General features: G+C 39.9%; 1 protein-coding gene across 1 annotated transcript in view; it reads right to left on the bottom strand.

The window, feature by feature from the left end:
- poln (polymerase (DNA directed) nu) overlaps positions 1 to 27,530 on the bottom strand; it is an 81,784-nt gene that overhangs the window by 27,494 nt on the left and 26,760 nt on the right. The window contains exons 16-20 of the mRNA XM_084923965.1: positions 26,799 to 26,855; positions 25,788 to 25,844; positions 23,309 to 23,374; positions 7,442 to 7,499; positions 2,271 to 2,348 (exon numbers count right to left, since the gene is read on the bottom strand). Of these exons, the coding sequence (XP_084780091.1) occupies positions 2,271 to 2,348; positions 7,442 to 7,499; positions 23,309 to 23,374; positions 25,788 to 25,844; positions 26,799 to 26,855 (316 nt within the window). The remainder of the gene's footprint in view (positions 1 to 2,270; positions 2,349 to 7,441; positions 7,500 to 23,308; positions 23,375 to 25,787; positions 25,845 to 26,798; positions 26,856 to 27,530) is intronic.

A 27,530-nucleotide genomic window follows, 5' to 3' on the forward strand; every position in this document is an offset into this window, starting at 1 on the left:
AAACACACACACGGATACACACACTGTACCAGTTCCAGTTTGGAAAGGACATCAGAGGACATGCAAGTGGCGGGGCTCTGCGAGGCCTCCCTCGGAGGGGTTGTTTCCATGGCAATCTTGCCTCTAAGTCCATGTTTTGGTGTGGGCATGTGTTGGCCTGCTGGCGCGAGCGTGTTAGAGCCTCCCTGCTCTTTGTGTATGTGTGGGATCCTCACTCTTACTCTGCTGCTGTCCTCATGCTAACCCTGTTTTATCTGTCTGGTTATGTAAGTGTGCCACACTGTCAGGACCAGCAGACACCCCGGCTTGCCACAAAGCTCTCCCAGACTGACAGTGTCCCGACTCTGCCCTATTTGCCTGCACAGCTACATCACCATTGCACCCAGGAGTGACCTTTTGATGCCAGCCGAGGTCATGTCAGCAAAAGAGGGCTGTTTGGGCTCACAGTTAGAAACTTCAGTACGGGACCTGAAGTGAGAACACTGATGCTGCAAATGTTTGTCAGAAAATAAAAGAAGATCAGGGAAACTTGTGTAATGCTTTAGAGTCAGATCTTTGCAACATGCATTAGTTGATAGGCAATTATATACCTGTTGATAAGAAACATGTATAATTAATGTATAATAAAAGATTTAACTAGGAAGGACTCTCTCTTTAGCTGCAGTAGCTATAAAAAAACACTTAGGTCAATAAGCACAGAGCTGAATACCAATAAATACATAAATAAAGCATATAACAATTCTAATAAAGTAGCCTTTAATTTGCATTCTTAAAAAGTCTATGAACTTTTGCCAGGTAATTCCTGATTCTAAATTTAGAAAAACCTGAGGTTATTGTACTCTGCCCTGAAATTCCAAGAAATACGGTATCTAATCAGATGCTTACTTTGGATAGCTTTACCTTGGTCTCCAGCAACACCGTGAGGAGCCTTGCAGTGATTTTTGACCAGGATATGTCGTTCAGTGCGAATATTAAACAAATATGAAGAGCTGCTTTCTTCCATTTGCACAATATCTCTATATTTAGAAATATCCTATCTCAGAGTGACGCTGAAAAACTAGTCCCATGGATTCCCATGATGCACTGAGTGTTTATTCTTCACTCAGCATATGTTTATGCAACACTCTGCATTTAAAGATGAATTATTATTCATCTGTGGCTCTTTTGTCCTGTCTTCCTCACTGACTCCTAACCGGTCACAGCAGATGGCTGCCCCTCTCTAAGTCTGTTTCTATTGGAGGTTTTTCCTTCCCACTGTCGCTTACTGTCTGCTCATAAAGGGTTGTTTAATTGTTGTGGGTTTCTCTGTATTATTGAAGGATCTTTACCTTACAGTATAAAGTAGCTTGAGACAACTGTTGTTGTTTGGTGCTATTTAAATAAAACAGAATTAAACAAGTGATTTTCTCTAACAAGGGCTTATGATGCTATAATTAACACCTTATCGAGCATAATTAACACATAATACATGCGGCTAATGTATTACAATTATCTTGTAAGTACCTACAATAGTGTTATTACAACTGACATTTATTACTGAGACCTTTCTTTTTATTAAGTGTTACTGAAAAGGCTTTAATTAGTCTTGTTTTACTCACATATCTCATTTTAATCTGGGCTGCTGTCAAAACAGATGTTCATGCTCTTCCCACTAGGCTAGGCTACAAAAGCAGAACTAATGTTGGCACTACTACGGTGCAGCAATTCTTCCACTCTCTTAGACGTAGTTACTGTCTGGCTCAACAGTAAATGCAAAGACATGCCTGAGCAGGTAATTTCTGTCGACTCGAGAATAAATGATGTGTCAAAACATGAGCAGTGATTAAACTGCTCATGTACTCTAAGTACGAGTACTGGAGATACCTTTGTGTCCAAAGCAACATTTGGTTATTCTGCACTGACAAAGTGCATTTAAAGAGATCCAATACACTGTATGAATCCAAAAATAAACAGACCTCTGGAATCAAAAACAAACACAGGAAGATAAAGATGCCAAATGTCTCTATAATATAATTGTGCATGCACTTAATTAGGTTGAATTACAAGTCGTTCCATGGTGTAGTCGTGTACACATCCACTGGCAAGTAAAAAGGCTGCAGGTTCAATTCCAGGCAGAGACACAAATCCAATTTGGGGTTATGGCACGAAGGGCATTTGGTATAGAACTTTTCTAAATCAAACGTGTGATGCTACCTGCTGTGGGAACAAGAGAGGAGCCAAAAAGGTTTGATTTGGCATGGTATATGGTTTGATACTTCCTATTTTCTCACCTGCAGCAAGAAACGTGCAGCCCTCCTGAGGAATGAACATGGCCCGAGGATGCACAGTCACCACCTCGTCTTCTTTTCCTTTGAGAACCAAACACAGGCGCTGAGGAATAACTCTGTAAATCATCATTTACTGTTAAGCAAGAGATACTCCAAACTACAAATGCATAACTATATACAGGTTACAGCCTCTTGTCACTTGTCCTTAAGACTGGATTCAAAACAAGTTTTTGCATTAAAAGTCGAAGGTGAACAAAACTTCTTGTCCAATTAACAAGAAAAAAATTAGAATACACATTTCAAATGACTAGTTATTGTTTTTCCAACTTAATACAATTTATTCATTTATGATAGGATATCACCACTAATTTAACTTGTTAGTTCATTGTTATGGAGGTATAAAATTACCCTTATTAAATTAAATTAAAGTGAAATAAAATCTCTTCTGGATCCCACTTTTACTGCTCCCTGTATATTCTTATTTCCCCATAAACAGCTAATTTAATTACTTTTTAATGACCTCATATACTGCTAGCTTAATTTATAAAAATGTAAATATAACATAGATGTGACATAGAACATTTTTTAGGTATTACTGTTTAAAAGAGACAGGGTGGCTGCTATCAGAGTGCAGGAAAGTTTAAATGCATACTGTATACAGACAGCTTGTTCTTAACTTACTCTTATCTGTGTTGTGATGTCGTTTATTGATATTTTTAATGCGATAATACTGGCTTTAAATAAAAGAACTACTCAGTGAATGCCACCTGGTTTGCTTCACAGGTCTTTTATGGCTCAGTCACACTGGAATAAAAATAAAACTGCCGATTTATTACAAACAGACTGAATGTAATTGCCAACTTGACCCCATTTAATACCAAACTGCTGGCAGACTGACTCCGTCTAGCTGCTGTTTTATCGTCACCTTCATGCACCAAAGTTGCTTTGAAGATGGCAACTGACTATGAGCGTCCACAAACCAGGTTCCCGTCTTTGAAGCGACCATTTCAAAGTCAAGATAAGCCATAATCTAAGCTGTTTTGTGGTCTTAGTCACTGTTTTCCCCAGTGTGACTATAACATTACTGGACCATTGATCCACTGAGTGTTAATGAAGGTTGTGCACTCTTTGTGCAATCAAAATGTCAGGCATTTAATAAATAATGATCAATATACTGTAAACCACACAGATGCTGAGCTTAATGCAAATGTCTTTGCCCGCTTCATCACTTCTCCTTCTTGTTAGAAATGCCATGGCTAACTGAATTCAAATTCATTTGACCCACTATATTTAAGTGTAGAATCCCAGTGTGTAATGTAGGGATATCTTTCTCAGCACATTTAAAACCATGAACAAAACTGAATGAAGAGTTTGTGGAGTATACAGAAAGAGACACTCAGAGGAAACGTAAGCAGGGGATTTAAAGGAGCAAGAAAAACACTTGTATCCGACTTAATAAAGGGTTAAGTTACGCTGCTGCAATACATCTTTAAGAGGAACCCAATCAGGACCAGGCTATCACAGCCCTGTGCTGAACTGAAGTGCTGACCTTTGTACGGGAGAAATGACAACAATAACAGCCATCACACTGTGTGAACCATCACGGCCCACGTCAGCGTGATTAAAATGCCTCTAAAGCTGCACACACACACACACACACAAATATCATAAACACAAACTGGGGCACTGCTATCCTTTGTGATTAGTGTCTCCACCTCGCACCTCAAGTCACAAAGTGATAACTGATAGGAGAATGACAGAGGGAGGGAAGCAGGGATAGTGATGGAGGAAGAGGGGGATGATACGAGGGATGTAGCAGAGGCTGAAGAGGATTTGATGACAAGGACCTTTGGGAGCCTGAGTGAGAGGGGAGCAGAGGTGCTGATGTTAGCACCTATGAATCACTCACACAGGAAGAAATAAAAAAGGCACTGAGAGGACAGAGATAAAGCAATAAAGCTGAGTGCAGTACCAGTGGCTGCGACTGACAGCAGCGGTGTCTGTGTCAGTGGTCACGCCAACAAACGGACGGACTTGTTTTAATGTTTTATTCATCACCTTGTGTTTGGGACTCGCTGTCAGCCAGCTGATCTGGTAACTCTGAAGCAGGCAAGGATTAAACTGACTCTCCAGATACCAGATGACCTCATAAAAACAAGGAAATCCATCCTTAAATAGGAGCTAGTAATCTGTCACAAGCTCTTTGCATCACAGTTGCATGAAACAAATGTTAGGTTGAGATGTTCAGTCAGAGACATTATAGAAGGGAGGCACAGCAATAAAGGAATGAAAAGAAAACATAATATAAAAGCAAGGACTGTAGTTTTCCCGCCTCTGTCCCCAAAGAGACAATCAAAAGCTGGAGTGCTAAACATGAGCAAATTGTGTTGTTGAGCTGACATACACATTACAGCTTCAACTGTACGTCGATAAGTATCTGGATAAAGACTCAATCTTTGTAATTCAGCATCTGTACATTACCACAGAGGATTTTAATGTTGTAATGTTGTAATAAGAGTATTTATTCTGATTCGGTTTCTACACTTTTTATCACTTTGTGGGCCCTTAAATTAAAGTTATGGCTCTTTTCCCATTTGTTTAGACAGGGGCCTTGAAAACTGCCCAGAGACATCATCAAGTGCCAATCAGGGATTTACTGTACCTGGGTAAAAACAGATTAATTACACTCAATTAATGTGTCGTGAGTGTCTAATTTAGTTTATGGGATTTGGAATTTAACAAATCCAGTTCTTTAATAAATGATGGGTGTGAAACTAAGAATATATAAATATAAATGTAATGTAAAGAAATAATGTCTTAAAGGATTTAAGATAGATTCAACATCATTTTTAACATTTTAAGCTGCATTGATATGAAATAAAAAGCACTGATGAACCCTGTTCTGAACAGAGCTTCAACCTATAATCTACTTATTCTGCCTATAAACTGAAGAAAACTCAAGTTTGCCATCATAGCCAAATTCTGTCATAGAGTAATTTTCCTGTAGAGTTGTCAAAAAACTTTCATGTAAACTGAAGACTCCTGCTGTTTTCATGCTGGCAGTTTGAAAGTATTTACCAAATATTATAGTGTGCAGCAAGGGAAAATCACAGTAATTAAAGCTTTGAGAAAGCCTGACAAGAACACTTACTGGAAAAATAATCAGGTCTAAAACTGCCAAGTGGATGCTTGTGTTCATATGGATCATGAAAGCAACACCACATGCAGAACGGAGATAGACTGGTTTTCTGTGTATGATACACTATACAAGCCCAAGTTTGTATTTTAGTAATAAATGCAACCTTAATAATTTCATTAAAACATCCAGAGATGTTTTAATGAAAATGCGCTCTAAGAAGGAAAACTATTTCACATTCTGGTATGTTCATTTGAGGATCTTGGTACTATAAGACACAGTTATGTGCAGAATTACACAAACACCCATCATTGGCATGAATGTCATGTTACGTTTGGGCTTTTAATGACTTCTTGGAAGTGCTCTTTTCCCAGGGTGGAATGATTGCGCAGCATACAACTTTAATGACTTGGTGCACAAGTTTGAATTTATTTAGATTTTCTCTAATTCCCACAGGGACAAACGCATACCTTCAAGGGACCGCTGATTTAAGTTGTATCTGGTACTATCATTCCACCCTGGAAAAGAGCAGTTCAAAGAAATCATTAAAAACCCCGATTTACCGTGACATTCATGCCCATGATGAATGGATGTAAACTTCTGAGCTGTACGTCCATAAAACTGATTATTATTATAATTAAATGCAACAAACTGCATTTTTAATTATCCACAGGCTGAAATCAGAAGTGTGCTACAGCTGCAGTCCTGAACTAACAAGCAAAACAAGAAGAGGCTACAGCAGGGGGGTAGTACACAAACATGTAGGAAACACATTTGACACAGTTTGGTAAGAAGGCCTTTGCTGCTGCTTTATCGTCCTTTGGGTTTTTTTTTAACTTGTTCCAGCTTATTCTGCATGCTCCAAAGGAGGTCCTCCTCACTCTCTAACATACACTTGCACTGCACTTCCAATGCATCATTGTCACTCTCTGAGGTGTGTGGGAGGGTTTTTTGCTCTCTCTCTCTATTATAATAAGTGTGTGTGTGTGTGTGTGTGTGTGCGTTAGGGCTGCCACAAACGATTATTTTGATAGTCGACTAGTCACCGATTATTTTTGCGATTAGTCGACTAATCAGATCATCATCCATTGTACGTAAAACGTACAGCTTATTGCACCAGCAGCATCTGCTCTTATATAACTATCATTAGCTTACAGCTGTAAGTGTTTAAGGTATGTGCTAACTAAAAATAAAGGCAAGATGATAGTTTATTAAATTTTAATGAAATCTGCAGATTGTTTCGGTGAAGTTTAATAAACTCCTTGCTATCTAAAATATAACAGGACACCGGAGTAAATTCTCCAGCATCTCACACTTCTGATAATCAGCTGTCTGCTTGACGTTTATTCAGCTGTGTAAAAACTATAACTTTAATCTCAGCCAAACCGATTTACTCAGGAACAAATAAAATACTAAAAAAAAGCCAAACAATAACATTTTGAAGTTATCTAAGTGACTCATATATGTTTAACCTGAGTAGCGAAAGACGGCGGTGGGTTTGAAAACGATTTGCCGGGAGTCCGGTGTTCTCACGGCTCTAGTGAGCCTTGCCCCCGGCTAGCTATCGAGCTAGTGGGTAACAGACGTCTCCGAAAACGTCGGAGCGCTTTTGAAAATATGTGGTGTCTTGATAAACTGAGCAGATATTTGAGGTTTACACAGCTACATTCTCGCCTGAAAATATATTAAACGTTTATTTTGTGACCCAGAAAGAATAATAAGAGCAATATTAAAACTAACTAGTTGCTGCCATTGTTGGAAACTGAGCTGGGCTGCGCTATGAATTCTGGGACACAGCTTCTTCTTCTTCGGGGTTTAACGGCAGCTGGCATCCTTGTACATGCAGTGCTGCCATCTTCTGTTTCAGTCCGTTATTACACTCTTAAATCCTACTACTTATTCCTGCGTCTTTTGGGATCTTACAAAGCTTCAAACGACGTGTCGACTATTAAATTAGTCGTCGACGATTTTGATAGTCGACGTAATCGTGACTAGTCGACTAATCGTGGCAGCCTTAGTGTGCGTGTGTGCAGCATACCTTGGATGTACTGCTTCTTGGTGATTTGAAGTGGCTGCCTTGGCAGGGCCTGGAAGTTCTAGTTTAGGAGAAGACACACTGTGTAAGTCAGATGGAGTTAACTCTAGACCTGTAACAGTGTCTCATTATTCCGGGTCTCCCTGTTCCTCTAAAATATTCTCTGAAGAACCCTGAATAAGATGATCTAACTATACCTATGAAGGAAAGGTCAGAGTGCACAGTACATCTACAGACACTTGGAGTGTGCTTATTAAAGCTACAAAGAAGACACAAGGTAGACAAGTAGTGTCTTTAGTCTGTAGTACTTTTGATGTTGTGTGTTTTTATGGAGTATGTCAGAAATCTTCTTTTCAAAGTGTTTAAAGGAAGAGTAAAAAGAGTCTAAATTAAAGTAGCAGACTTCCAGAAAGATTCCCAGACTTTTAGTTTCAAGTTTAGATTGAGCTACTATGAAATTGGATCCTACATTTTCCACAAAGCTAACTGGGAGCATATTTTGTTAGGTTATATTTTGCCAGTTATACTTTCCAACTGGTGATGGTTTGATTTTGGCTTTGATTTAATTGTTGTTTTTATGCTTTAGTGTTCCAGTTTTCTGCCATGTTTGCCGTGAGTCGTCTTTGTCTGCATGTAGTATGTGTAATCTTGTAGGTTGTTTCTTGTTCTTGGTTTTACTTCCTGGTTGATTGTCTTGATTAGCTTCACCTGTGTCTTGTTTACCTCTAATTTAGACTCTTCTATTTGTCTTCAGTGTATAAACAGTCCTGCCTTATTCTTTGTCTTTATCTCGCTATCATTTGTGTCATCTGTTATGACTTTCCATGTTTATTACCTCTATGTGTTTTGAATTTTACAGCTTTTTGTACACCTACAGTTACTTTTTCTGAACTGTGGGCATCAGTATCAATAATTCTTGCTTTTAGTTATACTCTAAATTTTTGCTGTGTATTTGGGTCCTTGGGACTTTTTTTCTGTGACAAATGCTTGTTGTAAAAAAAATGTATAGCCTAGGCTTGGTTTCTCAGATTTGGTTTCTCAGACTTCAAATATAGCCACACCTTTAACGGATGCTGTACTTCAGGAAATTCATGGTTGCAGATGTCTTTATAGGGTTAGGGTTACATGTAGCTTCTCTGCTTTGCTTCTCAAACAAGTGTTACTTTTGCATCCTGTTGACGCCGTGTTGTTAAAGACTAAGCGTGATATGTGTTCTGAATTTGGAGAGTTTAAAGTTATATGGATGTAAGGATTAATGTCACACTCACAGTGATGTTAATGTGACTGGCTGACTGTTTTCATTAGCCCTCCAACTAAATGTTGACATTTTGTTGATGCTACAGTGGAAAAAAGTTGAGCATTTAACCTGATGAAGGTCAGATGGCCTGAGATGTTGTAATTTATTAAATAAACCAGTAACAAGCAAAGTGGTGTCTGGAAGTTACATTTGATGAAATTTCTAAAAACATTTGCATAATATTCATGTGCTGCATGTCCTGCTGTCTGGTTAATGTAGTGTTTAACCTTCTGGACTCAACAGACGGGACAGCACGTACAAATCACAGGCTCGCTGACTTGTATCAAAAACGTGAACTTCAAACAACATAGCAGTTTTAATCCCAACAGTGCAGTTATGTGGATTTTATTAACAGTTCTATGCCATAAAACAAGATTGAACCCAACAAAATAACCATGCTTATGCTAGCTACACATCTTTTTGTAAATGAAACATAAGCTTTTTAGAGATTTTATGATGTGAAAATTACAGCTTTAAACCATGTAAAACAATACATAACCAAAATCTGAATCGTACTTACATGTTATATTTTAGATCATCTCAATAGACATTTGGACTTTAGGTTTTTGCTTTACTTTAATACTGCATTTGCTAGCAATACTTGGTGCTGCTCTCCTAGATTGTGGAGTAGGATTAGGGGTTTGCACATATAATGACTTTGACCTCAGAGGGTTAAACCTAGATTTGCTTCCAGGACGCCTAACCTGCACCAACAAAACACAAAAAAATTAAGCAACTTGTTGTAAATAACTAAAATATAAATTTGTAACTTTATGGTTGGGAACTTTGGAGGCAGGATGGAAAGCTGCACCAGGAGCCTGATATTGCAGTGAATGCAGGCGAGTCCTTGAGTGTCCTTGTCTTTCTCTGCACCACATCACACCACCTCATTTTTATTCCTATAATTCGATGACTTGCAGAAATCCTGCGTAGCATTTATATACTGCTGGCTGCTTTGTTTGGCTAAGATAACAAAAAAGCTGAACGCCAACTTGACTCACCTGCCAACACTACAGAAGTTTTCAGAGACACATTTTAAAAGAGGAAGAGCCTGATTATCACTGGGCTCTTAGCCCACCCTGCATCCGCCCACTGAGTAACATAAGACACCGTCGATACACACACACACACACACATACACGCAAAATTACACATATAGAGGAGGGTTTTTTTTAGCCTGAAGAAGGATGAAACAGGACAGGATGATTTCCCCAGCATGCATACATATAGTTTAATGGAGGGAGTAAAAAAGCAGGTTCAGACTCAGCACGTCCTTTTTAATCCCCGTTAATCCCACTGTACTCACCCTGTGAAATATACCTGCACAAACAGCACAGGGTCTGGGTGTGTATGTGTGTGTGTGTGTGTACAAGTAGGGTGCTTGGATGTTAAAGGTTATTATCAAGGACGAGCAGGACTCATTGCACAGAAGCACACAAAAACATTCGCACACAAGATAGGTTAACATGGAGAAGGAGGCACACAAAGTAAAACACACACTAACTGAAGCAAACGCATGTTTCCGGTCATGGTCAGAGTCAGTGTTCGATTTGACCCTGTAATGAGCGTGTGCGAATGTTAAACACAGAGAAAAAAACTGGCTGCCTGCTCATGCCACTAATTAATTATTTAGTAGAGGTAGGGAGAGAGATGGGGGGAGGACTGCAGTGCCAGAGAGTGGGCAGTGGAAAGAATACATTAGAAGCTGGGCAGACACCAGTGACACACACACACAAACGCTACGAGATACGTGACCTGGAGTGTGTATTTGTGTTGGAGTGAATGGGAAAAGGTGCAAGTAATTAGAAACATGTGTCTGCTATGTGGGTACATTGTCCTGATGTGACATGCAGTGTGTCAGGTATGACTGCTCAGCTTTCCCATCAGACACTATTGCATAGTACCGTGATGGCAGCATAAATCAACACACACACAAACACACACACACAATAAAAATTACAGAAACTAGTGGAGATGCTAGTTTTTCTTCATTTTTCTGTTAGTGCAACACCTCATAAAGACAGCAAACAGACAGAGAAGATTTCCATATGAATGCAAATGTAAAGACTGCTTTTCTACTTTATTCTGTCACTTTATTCTATGCTTTGAAGAGCTTTTCTAACATCAAACACACACAAATGCTCCAATGGATGCTTCGGGGATAATCTAGGGTTCAAAATCTTGCCCAAGGACACTTTAACAACCACAGTAGAGGAGTTAAAGATCAAAACACCGCCCTTCTGACTGGTGGATGACTGGCTCTACCTCCTGAGCCACAGCCATCCTTGATAATTCGCACCTGTTGTGTCACATTTATCGATAACAGCTTTTCTCGCTGTTGTCATTTTGTCAAAAGAAATGCTGCTTCTTTTTTTTTTTTTTACAATCAAACCGACTGGATGGTCTTGAAGAGCAAGTTAAACCTGAGCCTGTTAAAGAGGTGATAGAAAAACAGAAGAAAGCAAAGACACAAGAAAATCAAAGAGATAGAAAAAGGCAGGAAAAAGAGCGGGGCGGAGATCAGGAGATAAAAGATAGATAAAAGAGAAAAAGACGAACAGAGACAGAGCGAATCAAAGAATTTCAGAGCCGAGGTGCAGGAAGGCTATAGTACATGCGTCACTGCAGCTGAAGAGAGCGCATGAATGAGAAATTGTAAAATATAAAAGAGTCCAGGTCAGCTTCCTCTGCTGACTGCTGACTGTACAGTTTGGAAGAGATGCTCAAACGTATTTATAGACAGTCACCTTCCCCAGCTCTGGTCAGTACATATCATCCATCAATACACACATACACTTACATGGTTTATGCACAGTTACGCTTGAAACACGTAACATAATCATAACGTATAAATAACAATGCACCTGTTATTAAACACAGATGCTGCAATTACCTAAGTACATTCATGTGTGCCAAAGAAATTGATTAAACATTTTACGACAGGCTGATGAAATGTTGCTCTGTATTCGACTTGATGGGAGAGCAACTCCCGCTGATGGCATCACCTAATGGAGAAAAGCTTTCACTGCATCCACTGCTACCTTGCACTTAAATATAACTTAGAATGTGAATACAGACACACACCTGCTCTGCATGTGGTCTAAGTCATTATCACCCTTACTGTGTCACGAGGGATGGAGATGCAGTTCATTAGCAGACGCTGCAGGAGTCAGACTGAGAGGGCGCGCTCTCGCACCTTCCTTCTAATGTATTCTGCCTTCAGATTGTTTATAATTCACAGCTGAAGCACAGGCGTGCAGCAGCACAGCCACAACAGGTATACAACAATAAGCTCATGTATGTACATTTAAATGCACAGACACACAAACACAGCGGAGACACATTAGCGTTGGCACAGGAAGGGCTGTGTTAAAAAGTGGCTGTGTTGGTTCCTTTCCTCATCACATCACTGTGTGTGAATTATACAGAACTGACACACATACTACTGCTGCACACCTACAACACACACATTAAATATTCTGGTTTGTTGGTCTCACACACGCATATACACACTTGTAGGAAATAAATCTGTACTATCAACTCCCAAACAGACCAACACGCTTTGCTACGATTGAGCCACTTAATCATACAGATGTTTGTATTTTTGAGTTGTCTTTCCACCACTGGCACTGTGCACAACATCATTTTTTATTCAACATTACAACCCAGACTTGGTATTCTTCATTTCCTCCTCATGTCTTAAGCTGGAATGGCCTGAGTATGAAGCTGAAAGTGGCCCCTATTGGTCCTTCACTGGAGTCTGCATGGATCCCTGAAGGGACCACACAATGACACTGGTAGCTAAAGCATCTGTTAGCACAGCTGAACTGTGTTATTAAACTAAATGTGCCTGAAATATAACAATGATGGCTTAGTTAAACCTCTAAAAGTAAACAAACCAACAAGAGATTTTGACTATACCGTCCTACCACGATAGCCATGTTGATGATGTCATCAAGCTGTGCCTGTTTGCATGGCAGCAGCTGCAAGCATGGAGCTTCCAGGTGGGGAGGAGGAGGAGGTGCTCATAAAGAAGACCGATGCGACGTCGAGCTGGTTTGTGATTAAGGAGATGGATGTTGAGCAGAAAAATATCATCTGCAAATTATGCTGGGCGACAGTAAAAGCGAATACACGTAATTTGTTTTAACACCTCAAAACGAAGCACGTTTTGGAATATGAGGAAAACCAAAAACTGCACCTTCCACAAACGCCAGGTCAGTCAAGTGGAAAGAAAAAAAGTGGCCCTAAACACCAGCAGACTGATATTTTCCAAGCTTTTTCCAAAGGCACTATGAGAAAATGAATCAGCGGTGGATATCACAAATGCCATTACCGTGTACTTATGGTGCCGTTTTTTACAGTGGAGAAAAGCAGCTTTAAGAATATGATATGTCTTAAGTTATGCCTAATGATAACCAAGTTTTTAAATAGTTTTTTATGTTTATCTGCATTTATTCATGGAATAAGTCACACATCAGATATCCACCAACTGGACAGCCTAGCTACATCAGAAACCCCGACATATAGCTGATTGGCTACAAGAATCAATCCAAGTGATTTATTGAATCTACTTTTAGGAGTAGAACTGGTTCATACCAGAGTAAATTCAGTATTCACACAAAAAACCTGATCAGAATCATGTATGAGAAATCCTTTAAAGTGTATTTTTGCCTGTCTTCTTATTGGTTAATTGGACCTTAACACCTAATTCTGGCTTCTGTAATTTCCCACTTTATTTTATCTTTAAACAAAATAGGTTCATAAAGACCTCTTGAGCTGGAATTACAGCTCTGTGTATGTTATACCATATATTCCTTTGTATCAGGTTAATGCAGTAATTTACTACATAACAAGCATGTGATTTTTAAGTGATCAGCTCAAACTGAAGTGATTTCGACTTCTATGAGTGGCCTGGCACTAACTACACACAGATTGTGGGTGCAAATTGAATGAGGGGTTCACTAAAACTTTGCCCTGCACTTCCATGCACGTAAATCTGGCCCACAGCGAGCCAGAGTGCGAGTCTCAGAGGAGCGGTGCCTTGTTAAACAGATGGGGACGACTGAATCACGCTCGTGTGGGGCAATTTAATCACACAGTAGCGATGTCATGAATCACTGCAGAACACGCGCACACATTAAAATACGCAGGCGTGTTTGTGCACACACATGCCTGCTACATGCAAGCACAAACATGCTGAGACACAGTGACACTGCAACAAATACACATTCACCAGAATCCATCTGCTCAACATGAGGAGAAAAGCAAACTCCTAAAATAAGACCCATCCAGTGCATACTGAGGTGATGGACAAAGGGGTAAATAAAGTTTATTGTATTTTTAAGTTATTTCTCTTAGACTGCAAGTTTACAAGTAAAATCATGTGAAGCCATGCTACTCTCCCAGTCTGTTCTAATTTCCAGGCGTTTACTGGCATTGCTGGAATCTCCAAATTTAATTTTTTCCTTGATGTCTCAGTCATTTTTACAGTGCTGTTTTTCAATATGTAGGCTGTGTGAGGCAGGCAGGAATGGACCCAAAATGCAGGACTCACTGAGATGAAAACTAAACTCAAGAAACTAAAAATCGGAAAATACTAGAAACTAAACTAAACAGACAGACACACAACATTGAGGGAGATCACAACAATGAGCAGAGGAAGAAGTGGACATTAAATACACAAGACAAATGAGGGAACAGACCACAGGTGGGAACACAGCTGAACATAGTCTAAGTAACGAGATAGGGAACCAAAACAGAACCTGCTGAACACAGGAGACTATCAAAGTAAAACAGTAAAACACATTTAGAGGGAGACTGACTAAATACAGGGAACAGAGGGAGCGAGAGACACACTGATTATTTATGTTTATGTCATGAACTAGCTGTGTGGAGGCAGATGAGGACCCAAACGCAAAACTCACGGAGACAGGAACTGAACTCAAAATCACTGCTTTATTGCAGGCCTTACAACGAAACAGCACTAAACCTGGAATGCTAACTGAGGACCGAGGGAACACAGAGAAGCACACAGGTTCGGGGAGGAGACATTGACGACGCGACACTGAACTGAGGGAGACATGCACATAAATACACAGAGGGTTAACGAGGGAAGTGGGAGCACACGGGGAACACAGGTGACACAGATAATCGTAACGAGACAGGGCAGGAGTGAACACAACATGACGCATACTGACGAGAGACTGTCAAAGTAAAACAGGAAGTACACAGAGGTTCAGACAGGAGGAGAGAGAGCACAGACATAACGGGCTGGGGAAAACATTAAATGAAACACGAGGGGAAACGAGGGCTCACAGATACACAGAGGGGCACACAGGGGGTAAAAGTCACAAGGGGAAAACACATAAGGAACAACGTAACAGAGCAACCCAGGAAGCATGGCCTAAATAAGGAACAATACACAAATACATGAAAACTAAGAATACTGGGCCAACATGGCCCAGGACCATGACATGTTTATACCTTGGGCTTCTGCCAATCCTAGATTCTCTGATACTGGCCTAGTGAGAGCTGGTCATTCTTGCTAATAAACCGTAAGTAGGATTACATAAACAGAACAAGGGTGAGAGAGCGAGAGACAGGACTTACCAGACAGGACAGGCCACACAGAAACATGAGCGGGAAACAGACAAATTAACATGGAGACAAGACCGACTTCAAAGAGAGCTACTACTGCAGGATGCTAGACACAGGAGGAGCAGAAAGCCTAAGGCTAGATAACAAACCTGGGAATACAAACATAGATCAAAACTGTAACAATTAAACTAGGACCTTCACCTCAGAATATTAAATAAACCAGAATCAAGTCTAAAACAGAAAACACTGGTGTATTTTCACCTAGTTCACAACCTTTATCTGAACCAAACCACGATGAAGACAAAATAAATGAGTTTAAAAAAGTTCAAAATACGGCGCTCCTAAACAGAAAGTGAAAGGAGTCCCCAGGCTGACAGACTGCTGATTTATCCAGCCTCTGGTTGTTGTGTAAAGGCACTGATGGCAAAGGTTACTTAGTACGTTATTCGGAGACATCAGTGGCATCAGACAGAATGGCAGTACCTGACAGCCTGAGATGAGAGCACTGTTGGCAGTTCCCCTGATGATTGACAAGCTCCATAAAATTTGAGCACATACACGTACGTATGATATCGATTAGAACATTTTAGGTGACTTCCTTCAGTTATCACATTCATAAGATTTTCAGAAAACTTGACCTCCGAGATCGAGGTCACTGAGACTCAAACTCGTCCAAGATTGTTGGTAGATACACCTACTATATCACTATCATAATCCTACATCACGTTGTCCCAGTTATTGCTTTCACAAACTTGGGTGTTTATACCGTCTGCCTGCCCGGTACGGTGACAGAAATGCACCATCGGTCTTTTATGGAGTCAAAGTGTGATGATTTGCTGGTACCTCTTTTTGTTGGTTAACTAAATGCACAGACAGAGACAAAGAAGAGGATGGGTTGCAATACTGCCTGCTGTAATTTCAAGTTAAATAAAATAATAGAGGTGTGTAGTAGTATATGCAAAAAAAACGTATCCCTGCATGTTTGGCTTTGTGTTTTCAACCACTCTGGTGTCAGCAAAGAACATCACGCACACTTCAGTGAAGTGCTGGTTCAGCCTTGAGAGAGCTGCCTGTGCAAAACACTTAACGACTGAATGCAGAGCGGTCTTAAACAAAGGTTAAACTGCTTGACAAGCCCTAGTTGGCACTATGGGAACAGACACGGCTGCACAGTCTTAACACCAAATACACAACATCAATAATGCAGCTCTTTTCTAATGAATCATCAATCTCGACTGAGATAGACTGCATCATATAATTGTACCCGAGACACTGGATTGATTAGGTTATGATGTGAGGAGGTAAATGTGCACAATCTGTTAGGGGGCGAAAAAAAGTAATGTTTACTTTGAAATTTAAGAAACCGTTACTTTGAAGTTTCTGAGCAAACAACAGGAAAAAACAACAAAAGAAAAAGAAAAATGGAAGCAGAACAGAGTGTTTACATCTTTCTTTTGCCCTGGATCTGCATGAGTAAGTGAGCATGTTTGATGCATTTGTGGGCGCCACGAGTGTATAAATTTTAAAAACCCACAAAAGGGGACACAAAAGGACAGCTGATACAGTGCAGAGTAGATTCAATCAGAACTATGGTTTCCTCTCTTAGAGCTGAAACCAGCAAGACCAAGGGTAAGGGAGGGGATGGAGGGGGTGGGATTTGCCTTCTTTGGTTTCACCATGTTAAAAATTATTAATATAAGGGGACGAATACATGCGGGAAAGAGCGTTAGACAGAAGCAAAGCAAGAACAAGAAAGAGAAAGATGTGGATAGAAGAGCCACTTGGAGACTATAAATGACAAAGAAAACATACTTAAACAACAAGGGAGCAGGAAGAAGGGGACCAGGAGAGTCATAACAAATGAGAGAAGGAAAGACATGGCACAGACACGGGAGAAGCACTGAGGCTCAAACATATTTTTGCTTTCAGCAGATAAAAACAGACGAGCCAACTTGTCTCTCCAGCAAGACTCACTTCTCGCTGCGCTTTAAACTCAGCACCAGTTTCATAGCTGTCCTGCTTTCATTCAGGCGCCCCTTTGTTACTGCAGACAGCCTTCACTGTGATTGAACCCACAACAGATGAAAGCGAAACCCCCTCTGCAACGCTCCTCATTTGAATATGTGCGTGTATGTGTGTGCAGAGTGGCAGAGCAACGTCTTTTTCTACCTTAAACACCAACTACAAGCTGAACCTTTTTCCACTAAAAACAGTGGGATGTGACGTGTTAATGATCACTGAGCGAGTCTTCAATTAACACCCAGCACATTCTGCTCTCCAGTATGATGAGAATAATAATGAGCTGACTTAATTTATGCCAGAATAAGTTTGACTCTGGAGGGTTGAAGTTTCTTCCTTCTTGCTCTCTGATGGAGAAAGATTCTTATTTCAAACCTAGCAGCACAATTTATCGCCATGCTCTGCTACAGACTACCTGACATTTTAAGAAAGATGAAAAAGATATTTTATATTAACTCATATCTGCACCTATTTCTATGTGTAACATCAAATAGGGTTACCCAGACTATTTAGATCTGCATTGCTAGAGGAACTAGTATAAGATAGTTGATCTCAACCATCAGCGTGACGTGTACACGGGCACTGGGAGCAGGTGAGAGCAATTCTGGAGAGGTGGAGGTATGCTCTGGAGAGAAGAGGAAATCAACAAGAAACGAGACAGAATACATGTATGAATGAGAAGGAGACGGTTGGAAAGGTGAAGTAAAGGTACTGAAGATGGATGAGCTTAAATACCTGGGGTCTACCATCCAAAGCAAGAGGGACGGCTCAGGCTGAACAGTTTGGTTTGGTTTGGACATGTGCAGAGGAGGGATAGTTGATATATTGGGCAAAGGATGTTGAAGATGGAGCTTCCAGACAACAAGAAAACCACAGAGGGGATTCATGGATGTAGGAGGACATGTAGAGGGGGATGCTAGGGATGGAGTAAGATGGAGGCAGATGATATGCTGTGACGACACCTAAAGGGAGTCGCCAAAAGAAGACGTGCAAAAATTACCATAATATACTGATATTTCCTATTTGAACTGCACTGTAATTGTAATACTCAAAGATTGGCGTATATCTTGCTATAAGCTTCTGTGATTGGGTCAAACCATAAACAGTATAAAAGATGGCGGTAGCCATTGTGACTTCACCCGGAGTTTCTGAAGCCTTGAGCTGAGTCTTTTTATCACTGTAGCTTAGGAACAGCTTTACTAATGTGTGCTCCAGTGGAAACTGTGTTTTAGCTTAAAAAAAAGCACCACTGGTATATCAAAACTGCAAAACTGTGAAATTTCTGACATTTAGAATGATCCATGAAGTCATCACAAAAGCGTTTACAGAGGTCGGGGCAGAGGGCCATGTTCATTTGTTTGTAACCACAGGTATTGCCCCCTGGTACTGATCAAAGAGGAATACCAGCACTTCCATGTTGGCTGTATCCATCTTTTACACCCTTTAGTGGTCAAAGTGAATTATTTTATGATGTTGTGGATAATTTTGCACTCTAGGAGGAAGTGCCCACCGTCCACCGTTCATGGCTGTTAGATGAGTATTGCTAGTGTCTGTCAGGCTTTTAGAGCCACAGTGTTGGATTCAGGATGATGGTTATAGAAAAAAAACAGGCGAGCACACTATCTTTTTTGTAACATTAATAAACATTAAAACATATACTAAAACAATTCACGCTTCAGATATAACTTTCTAGTATTCTGAGGGAAAAGCATGGCATAACAATTCCTTGGGCATTTTTAGCATGTACTGGCTGTGACAATAAGAGTTTGGAAGCAAACATGGCAAAAAAAAACCTAGGACAACATGAAGCAAAGGCCACTATGACCTCTATTTCTATAGCAATAGAAATAGGAAAACAAAAGTAAATATACATGGTATGTACTTTAATCATTTGGTCATTAAACTTCCACATAACATGGGCACATCCATATTGCCTTGTATTATTTATTGTTTGCATTGGGAACAAATTACTATCACAGTACAATAAAATCACTAAAGACCACACTGGCGCACAGCACAAACCACAAGCATTCACACGCTTAATAGGATGCTCAACCAAATCCCACATCTGAGTTTGAGCAGGAACAGAGCGGTGATAAACTGCAGCCGCCCACAGTCACATATATCATTTAGTAGCAGCACAATCAATTCAATGTCACATCGCTCACAAATTGCTCGGTGAGATTAGAAAAGTTCAGTGTCTTTGAGGCTTGGAGAGGATCTAACAGGAGAAGAACCAGCGGAGCCTGACAGCTGAGTATTGTTGAAATGAGCTATCGACCTCCCCATACCATAGAGGTCGAAGTACTTTTTTGCAGTTGTCTGTTTTATAATATTATTTATTACAGGTATTTTTATTTATATTTATTATTTCATTGTCATAGCGTCAAGTTTATTTTCGTTCCCACAATTTGATCATATGCAGCCTTCAAATTGGCTTTTATAATGAACCACTGAAACTGATGATGTGATTTTTCAAATGCTTTTCAACAGTACATAGAAATGCTGCTAAATTAATCAAAGAAAGCCATCAGCACAGCTTCTCAGTAGAGCAGGGCGATATGACCAAAAATATTTATCACGATATACATTTGAAAATTTGCGATAACGATATAACTGACGATATAATTGACACAAGACAAAATACTTTACAACTCCACAACTTTATTAGTGCAAAAAAAACCCATCAATGTATTTTCACTTAAACAAGCAGCTGTTTTTTATGTGCATTAAAGCTACATAAAAATTTAACAGTGTAAATGCAAATTCCTCGCTGACAGTTTAACCAAAAGGCTTTTCCAGTGGAAACTGGCCGACATATCCTCAGCATAACCATGTATGATATCCACAAAACTTTATGGTTATACACACAATACGGTAATATTATGTTGAAGCACAGTACGTATCACTCTGCAAAGCTCCTGCCTGCGATAGCCGTAACGCTCCGACAATCCATCAAGCGGTGCAGGTTCGTAGCTTAGCAAAATCGTACTAAAACATTTGACAGATTTTCGAGCGCCGTGTACATAAAATCGTTTCGAGGTCAGTAAACACAACCAGAATTCATACATAAGGCACACGGGATTATAAGGGGCACTGTCGATTTTCAGAGAAATCAAAGGGTTGATTTAAAGTGTGCCGTATTTTCCAAAAGACACGGTAATAACAACAGCCCACTAGCATGCTCTACCAAAAATAGTGCTTTGTTGTGTATCTGACGGACGAAAGCCAAACCAATTCTGGTTCATCCGTTTCATTCAACGATCCTCATTCGCCCTTCTCATTCTTCGTCGCCGCCATGCTTTTTCCGCCACGTGCGTATGAAAACAAAGGCACTGCGCATGCACGTTTTACCCATATTCTATCGCGATATTTCATTTTCTTATCGTTGCCCAACATTATTGGTATTACCGTGAACAGTATGATATGGCCCAGCCCAACTTCTCAGGCTTACAGAAATAAAGCTTTACAATTACAGAAAAAGCACTGAGTGCATTTGGCTCAAACTATTAAACAGAGGGTGTTTACCTTCACTGTTAATACTGATAGTGTGTGTGTTATTTCAAAATGCCACCTTAATGTACCTGTACTTAAAAATATAAAGAATCAGTTCAATAAAAAAACTGTATCAAAGAGTACTGGGCGACAACTATAATTTTCTGAGTTTTTTCTTCATTAATCTATGACCTCAGCACCATCTGTGTGCAATCTTACAAAGGACTGGGTATCCCTTTACGTTTGTACCAATTACATTGTAATTGGATAATTGCCTAAAACACTAGGCTTTAGTTTTTTTTACCGAGGTTACCACAGGCTTTGAAACTGAACAAAACAGTGGTGTGAAAAGGTGTTTGCTCTCTTCCTGAATTCCTGGTGTTTTGCATATTTATCACACTTACATGTTTTAGATCATCAAAAAATGTTAATATTACACAAAGACAACTTGAAAAATAAAAAAATGCTGTTTTTAAATGATGATTGCATTGATTAAGGGAGAAAAGTTATCCAAACCCACCTGGTACTGTGTGAAAAACTAATTTGTGCCTCTTGTTAAATCGTGAATTAACTGTGATTAACCACTTTTTTTTTTTTGGAAAGATGGGTTCACTTTCACTAAACACACTCAGGCCTGAATACTGGCAGACCTGCTGAATCAAGAAATCACTTAAAGAGAAGCTGTCTGACAAAGTGAAGCAGGCTAAAAGATCTCAAAAAGCAACACATCACACCATGATCTAGAGAAACACTTGAGAAACAAAGTCACTGACATCTATCAGTATGGAAAGGGTTACAAAGCCATTTCAAAGGCTTTGAGACTCCACTGAACACACATAGAGAAAACTTGGAACAGTGGTGAAGTTTCCCAGTGGTGTCCGGCCTCCAGAAATAACTCTAAGAGCACATCGATGACTCATCCGGGAGGTCACAAAAGAACCCAGAACAACATTAAAAAACCAGATGCTTCACATGTCTCAGTTAAGGTCAGAGTTCATGATTCAACAATAAGAAAGAGGCTGGGCAAAAATGCTCTGTGGTCTGACGAGACAAGTGAATTAGGCCAGGAAAACCACTGCATAATAATTTAAGTCAGTTTAAAAACATCAACAACACCAGTTGCTTTATTGAGATGTTATTGCTTATATTCGGAAAATCAACAATTTATATCTGTTTTCTACTTGATTGAGTCTACTGTCATTACACTTCACACACTCGGCATAAAGTATTTAACATTTTTATGATTCAAACAACAAATCCAGATCCAGCACTTTTAACTTTCATTAGCTCTGACATCACCACAGAATGAATGCCAATGCATTTTATGAAAAATCTGAATAATTAACGAATTCACTGCAGTTTTCACACTTTGCAAAGTCATTCAGTGGACAGAATTTGCCCATTTCGCGCATTGGTTCTGGCCCCTAGGCCTCATATTTGATTTACTAGTTACACAGACCACATTTCTAATATCTCTACCAAGAATATTATATTGCAAAGACAACTGAAGCCAACGACTGCCTGATAAAAAGGGGAGGTATATATAGCTTCTAACTAATTTTCATACCATAGAGGATAACAGTAAGAAAATGATAATTATCAACTCTGTCAAAAAAACGAATGTCTACTTAGAATGAAGTCTTCCTCTTTGTGCCTCACCTGCTCTTTGCCCGTGTGTGTGCTCCAGGATGTATGAATATTTCAGCAGGACTATTTCTCTGACTCTGTAAAGCCATTCTAACTCAACATGCTCTCTATCAGCCAGGCGTCCAACACCCGCCCCTTTATTCACACTCATGTTTTAAACATTGAGCTGCTGTCTCTCAGCTACACCTCATAAAAAACGCAGCTCATAGAAACCTCCAGCTTGCTGTTACACAACAATCCCAAAACATCTGTTTCTATGAGAACTCAGCATTCACGACTGAGCATGTAATTACTATGCAGTCAGCTTCCTTAAGGAGTTTCCTTAGCTTCCTTAAGGGAGAAAGCCAGAAAGAAATAGCCAATGAAAGCTTAGTTATAAAGAACACAAAAAGGAGAAGATTGTTAGGATCTTAGAAATCCATGAGCAGAAGATTTGTGTGTGTGTACAAATCTTTTTCAAATACTATTTTTGTTTAAATACTTTAAGCAAAAAGCTCTGAAAAAGGCTTATTTTGCGCTGTAAGTCATTAAAATGCCAAATTTTAATTTCTCATAGATATATTCCAGCGTTTCTGTTTCTATTAATGCACATTTATGTGGTCTTTTAGGTATTCTATGCATGTGCCTTGAACTCTTAGAAAGAAACTTTCCCAATTCAGTGCACTGAATTTTCCCAATTCAGAACCATGGATAGCTCCTCTAAGGCTGCTTAATCCTGTTGCAGTGTTTTAACAGTCCAAGATGTATCAAATAATTCCAGTGCAATGAAGGCTGGGAGAGATGGGTAGGAATGCAAGGGATGTTTGACTTACTGGGTGTTTTGCAGAGATTCTCCCAGTCACAACACTGGTCTGGTGCCACGTAGAGGAAATGTAGCTCTGACATGAAGAGACAAAGGGAGTCAAATATGAATTAAAAACAGGGAGAACCTGTAAATTCAACACATTATCACACGAACATTTCAGTCAGCTATGTTATCACTAATGTTTCCATATAGCCAAAAACAGCCTGAAAACAACAGCTGCGGTCTTGATTGCCCTGATCACTCTGATCCCGTGTTTGGACCCACACGCCTTTAACAGTGCCATGCCCAATCTGAACAAGCTGCTTGCAGAGTAGGGTGCCAGTTATGTTGCTGCAATAAGCAGGACAAAACATCAACAGCACCAACAAAAACAACACTATAGTGCTCAAGACTGCAGTTTAGTTATGTAACCCAAACATCTGCACACTGTCAAACCTATTAACCTAATAAATTAGACGACAAGATAATTACAGCATATAGTAGCTAAGGTCCCACGCAGCAGACCTTTGCTACTATTTCATGGTTGTTGTCTGTCTGTATGGCTTCTGTAGTATTCTTAGTTTTCCCCATTCACTTTTAGTGATCTCCACTGCTTGTGCCTCAATGTTTGTCTGTCAGAGTTTATTCACATTCACTCTCAAGGTTAGTTCCTCATGTGGCTTTTTTACTTCCCTCATTTCTTTCTTTTCCCACCATCTTTACTCCTTATATCTATGTCTAATCCAACTCTGGCATCTGACTCTTTCAACTGTGTCTCCATTCTGACTTTTCGGATGTGGTGTTTTCTGATTTTTTCTAAATCTTTCTGTTTTATTGCAAGTGCGAATAAAACATCATTCGATGTTGTGGTGTCAGCCACAGGGTCCACGTAGTTGTGACATTTTACACTTTACAAAAATCTGTTTTATAAAACCACAAATACTCAAGTTATGACTGAGTAGAAATTTGTATACATTTGTTGTTGCCAGCTTTTTTCCAAAATGCCGCCAAATGAATCACGATGATCCAAAGCCAAAAAGCTTTGGAGAACACCAGGCAGACTCATTTGCACGGTTGAGTAAGCACAGATTGACAAACACAAGCTGCTGCTCCCATGCACGAGGCTTGAAAGAGGCCCATGTGGAGGGACAGTCAGGCACAGAGATACATCTCTCTTCTGCCAAATTAATACAGCAGTGGCAATAAAACAGACCAACAGCTTCGAGAGTCCAACTCAGACAACATGTTTCACTATTTCACTAATAAGTCAGCACAGCAGAGCTCATCCACACTTGTGATGACTCTGTTTCAGGAGCTGTGAAACCACATCTTGTCACAGCCTCAGAGAGATGGTGACATTCACACCGGCAGCTGAATTTAAAAGGTGAAGAGGAAAAACACGGGTTTGTCCAGCAGCATAAATTACTGTTCTAGTGCACTGACGCAGCAGCAAACTGTGAGCAAATGAAAATAAAAGCTGTGGGAGCTGCAGGAGTCCTTCTAGCCTGCAGCAACTTCTAAACCTTTGGTTTCACTCTCGAGTTTTTGTTGTTTCAGTTTCACAAAAAAAGTCTAAAAAAATCCACATCAAGAAAAAAGAGTGCCAGTGGACTGAATACATTTACCTTTTATACATTTTGTAGAAAGTTTGAGATACGCTGTATTGCAAAAAGATGCATGTTCAATCATCCGTGTAAGGAAATTCCAAAAAGTAACTTGGATGAGTCGTGAAATGCTTCTCCCACTAAAAACGCTTTGTCCAGTTGAAAAGAAGCAACTTTTTTGGGATGTACTGCCAAAAATATTTGCTCGTCTGCCTTCATACACATATAAAATTGAGTCACTTCCCATTCCTAACCCATAAGGTTTTGCCCGTTGCAGGTATAGCAGCTTCAACTCTTCTGGGAAGGCTTTCCACAAGGTTTAGGAGTGCTTACGGGAATTTTTGACTGTTCTTGCAGGAAGACATTTGTGAGGTCAGTCTCTGCTGATTGGTGAAATAAGGCCTGGATGCAGCTGCTCGGCCATGGAAATCCGTTCCATGAAGCTCTCTGTGCACTGTTTTTGAGCTAATCTGAAGGCCATATGAAGCTTAGAGGTCTGTAAGACTCTGCAGAACGTTGGTCACGTCTGAGCAAAATGTGCCTCAGCACAGGGCTGATCCCCGGCCCTGTGATTTTATGTGGCCTAATGCTTTGTGACTGAGTTGCTGTCATTCCCAATGACTTCCACTTTGTTATAATACCACTAACAGCTGACTGTAGAATATTTAGTAGCTAGGAAATTTCAGGCCTGGAGTTGCACAGGTGGCATCATATCACTTAGGAATTCACTGAGCTCCTAGGAACGACCCATTGTTTCACAAATGTTTGTAGAAGCAGTCTGCATGCCTGGGTGCTTGACTGTATACACCTGTGGCCACGGATGTGATTGGAACACCTGAATTCAATGATTTGGATGTGACTGAATACTTTTAGCAAAATAGTGTATAAACAGAGTTGACTCACCTTGCTCATCATGCACGACAAAATCCCATCAATAAAAGTAGATTTGATTTTGTGAACCTGTGAACAACAATGCGATTATTTGTTACAATAAAACACTTTATCTCTATACCTTATGTAACCCCCAAAAGGTAAAGCTAAACAATGATCATCTTAAAAAGAACAACTAACAGATTTAATAACTTGGGAAGAAAACATCATAGTATAAAAGACAGATAAGGTCAAAATAACACACCCATTGGTTAAAGAAGTCTGGTCGTGGAACTGTATAATCTATATTATATAATGATTTGTGATTTTGGCCAATGCACATAACCTGGATAATCCTTTCTGACTCTGAGACTGACAAAAATTTAACTGATTTCTACAGAGCTCAACAGTGACCGACCAGTTTTTTAGGGGCTCCTGCTCCAGAAGTGAATTTCCCATTCATTCATTTTTCATAATAATAGTTTATTTTGTAGACTGTGTCATATGTGTGTAGTAACATATAACCCAAGTACTGATGCCATACAGTGGTTCATTTTTCACTGCAACCACTGCTCTGGCAGTTTCTGAAGTTGCACACTCAGAAATTTGTGAGTTTAACCATTGCCATGGTAACAGCAACCACTCTCAATCAGAGACATTACTCATTAAATTTAGGATTTTGGGTGGGGCAAAAAAAATGTCTTTTAATAAAACAAGGCCGCTATCATACAGTTGTTTCTAAAGGAGCGCATGCCATCATTTCAGTGTTGCAGCTCACAGTACTTCAGCTAATCAAACCCCATATGGAGAATAATAATGACTTCTGGAACTTCACAGTTTTGTTGTGGGGTTTGTTTGTTTTTGTTTTTGTTTTTTTTTTGGGGGGTGGGGGGTGGGGGGGGTGGGGGGTGTTTTTTTTTTTAAGGCGCTTAAGGATTGGCTTCACTTTTCAGACCCAGAAGTCTAAAAAGTTTTTTTTATACCTATGATTTTATACTACAGAAACCATGTTGACTTTAAAAAGCAGCTAGGAACATGCCAGACCTGCCTGTAGTCCAGGATTATTTTTGGCAGAGGGTGCAGGTCCTGAAGCTGCAACAACTGCAACAAAAAGAAAGGAGACAAAGACTGAAAAGCTGCATTTTTTGTGCCTTTCATGTCAGGTACAAAAAAAATCGATTGAAAGTCTTTATATTTTGCTTCTAGGACATGCACATGAACAAACATCTCAATTTTCTGTAAAACTGTTTTAATTAACAGGAATGCAGCACAGTGTATAAGTAGTCATATTATTTTGTGCTAAGTTTTGTTAGGGTTTGGGCAGATTCCTTTTAAGGTCAGGGTCTGGCTGTTGTTATGTGCCAGTTCATTATGTCCACAATTGTGGTATCTTGGCTCACTCAGTCTAGTGTTTGTTTCTCTGTTCCTGCCTCTAACCCTGTGTCTTTGTTTTTCTCCCAGTTTCCCCGCCTGAAGCATTTTGCCTGTTTTTGGAAAGTCAGCCAGTGTTTCTCAGTCTTATCTGTGACTAGCCTGCCTGCCCACTCTCCACTGATACCCAGCTGCTCACCCCGGGCCTCCGACCTGCTCCCGAGCTCAGCTTCTCTGCACTCTCCAGTAATGCCTCAGCCTTTTCAAACCTTTTCAGTTGCTGCAACTCTCTAAATCAGTAGTCCATTCTTCCACAGTCTATCGCTGCTCTTATCACACTTGTAAATAAATGTTTACAAGACATCTTCAATTGTGGCCGCTGTCTGTTCTCTGGGTATGAAAAGT

Source organism: Perissodus microlepis, chromosome 3, assembly GCF_051167445.1.
Source record: "Perissodus microlepis isolate ML-2025 ecotype Zambia chromosome 3, ASM5116744v1, whole genome shotgun sequence".
NCBI lineage: Eukaryota > Metazoa > Chordata > Actinopteri > Cichliformes > Cichlidae > Perissodus > Perissodus microlepis.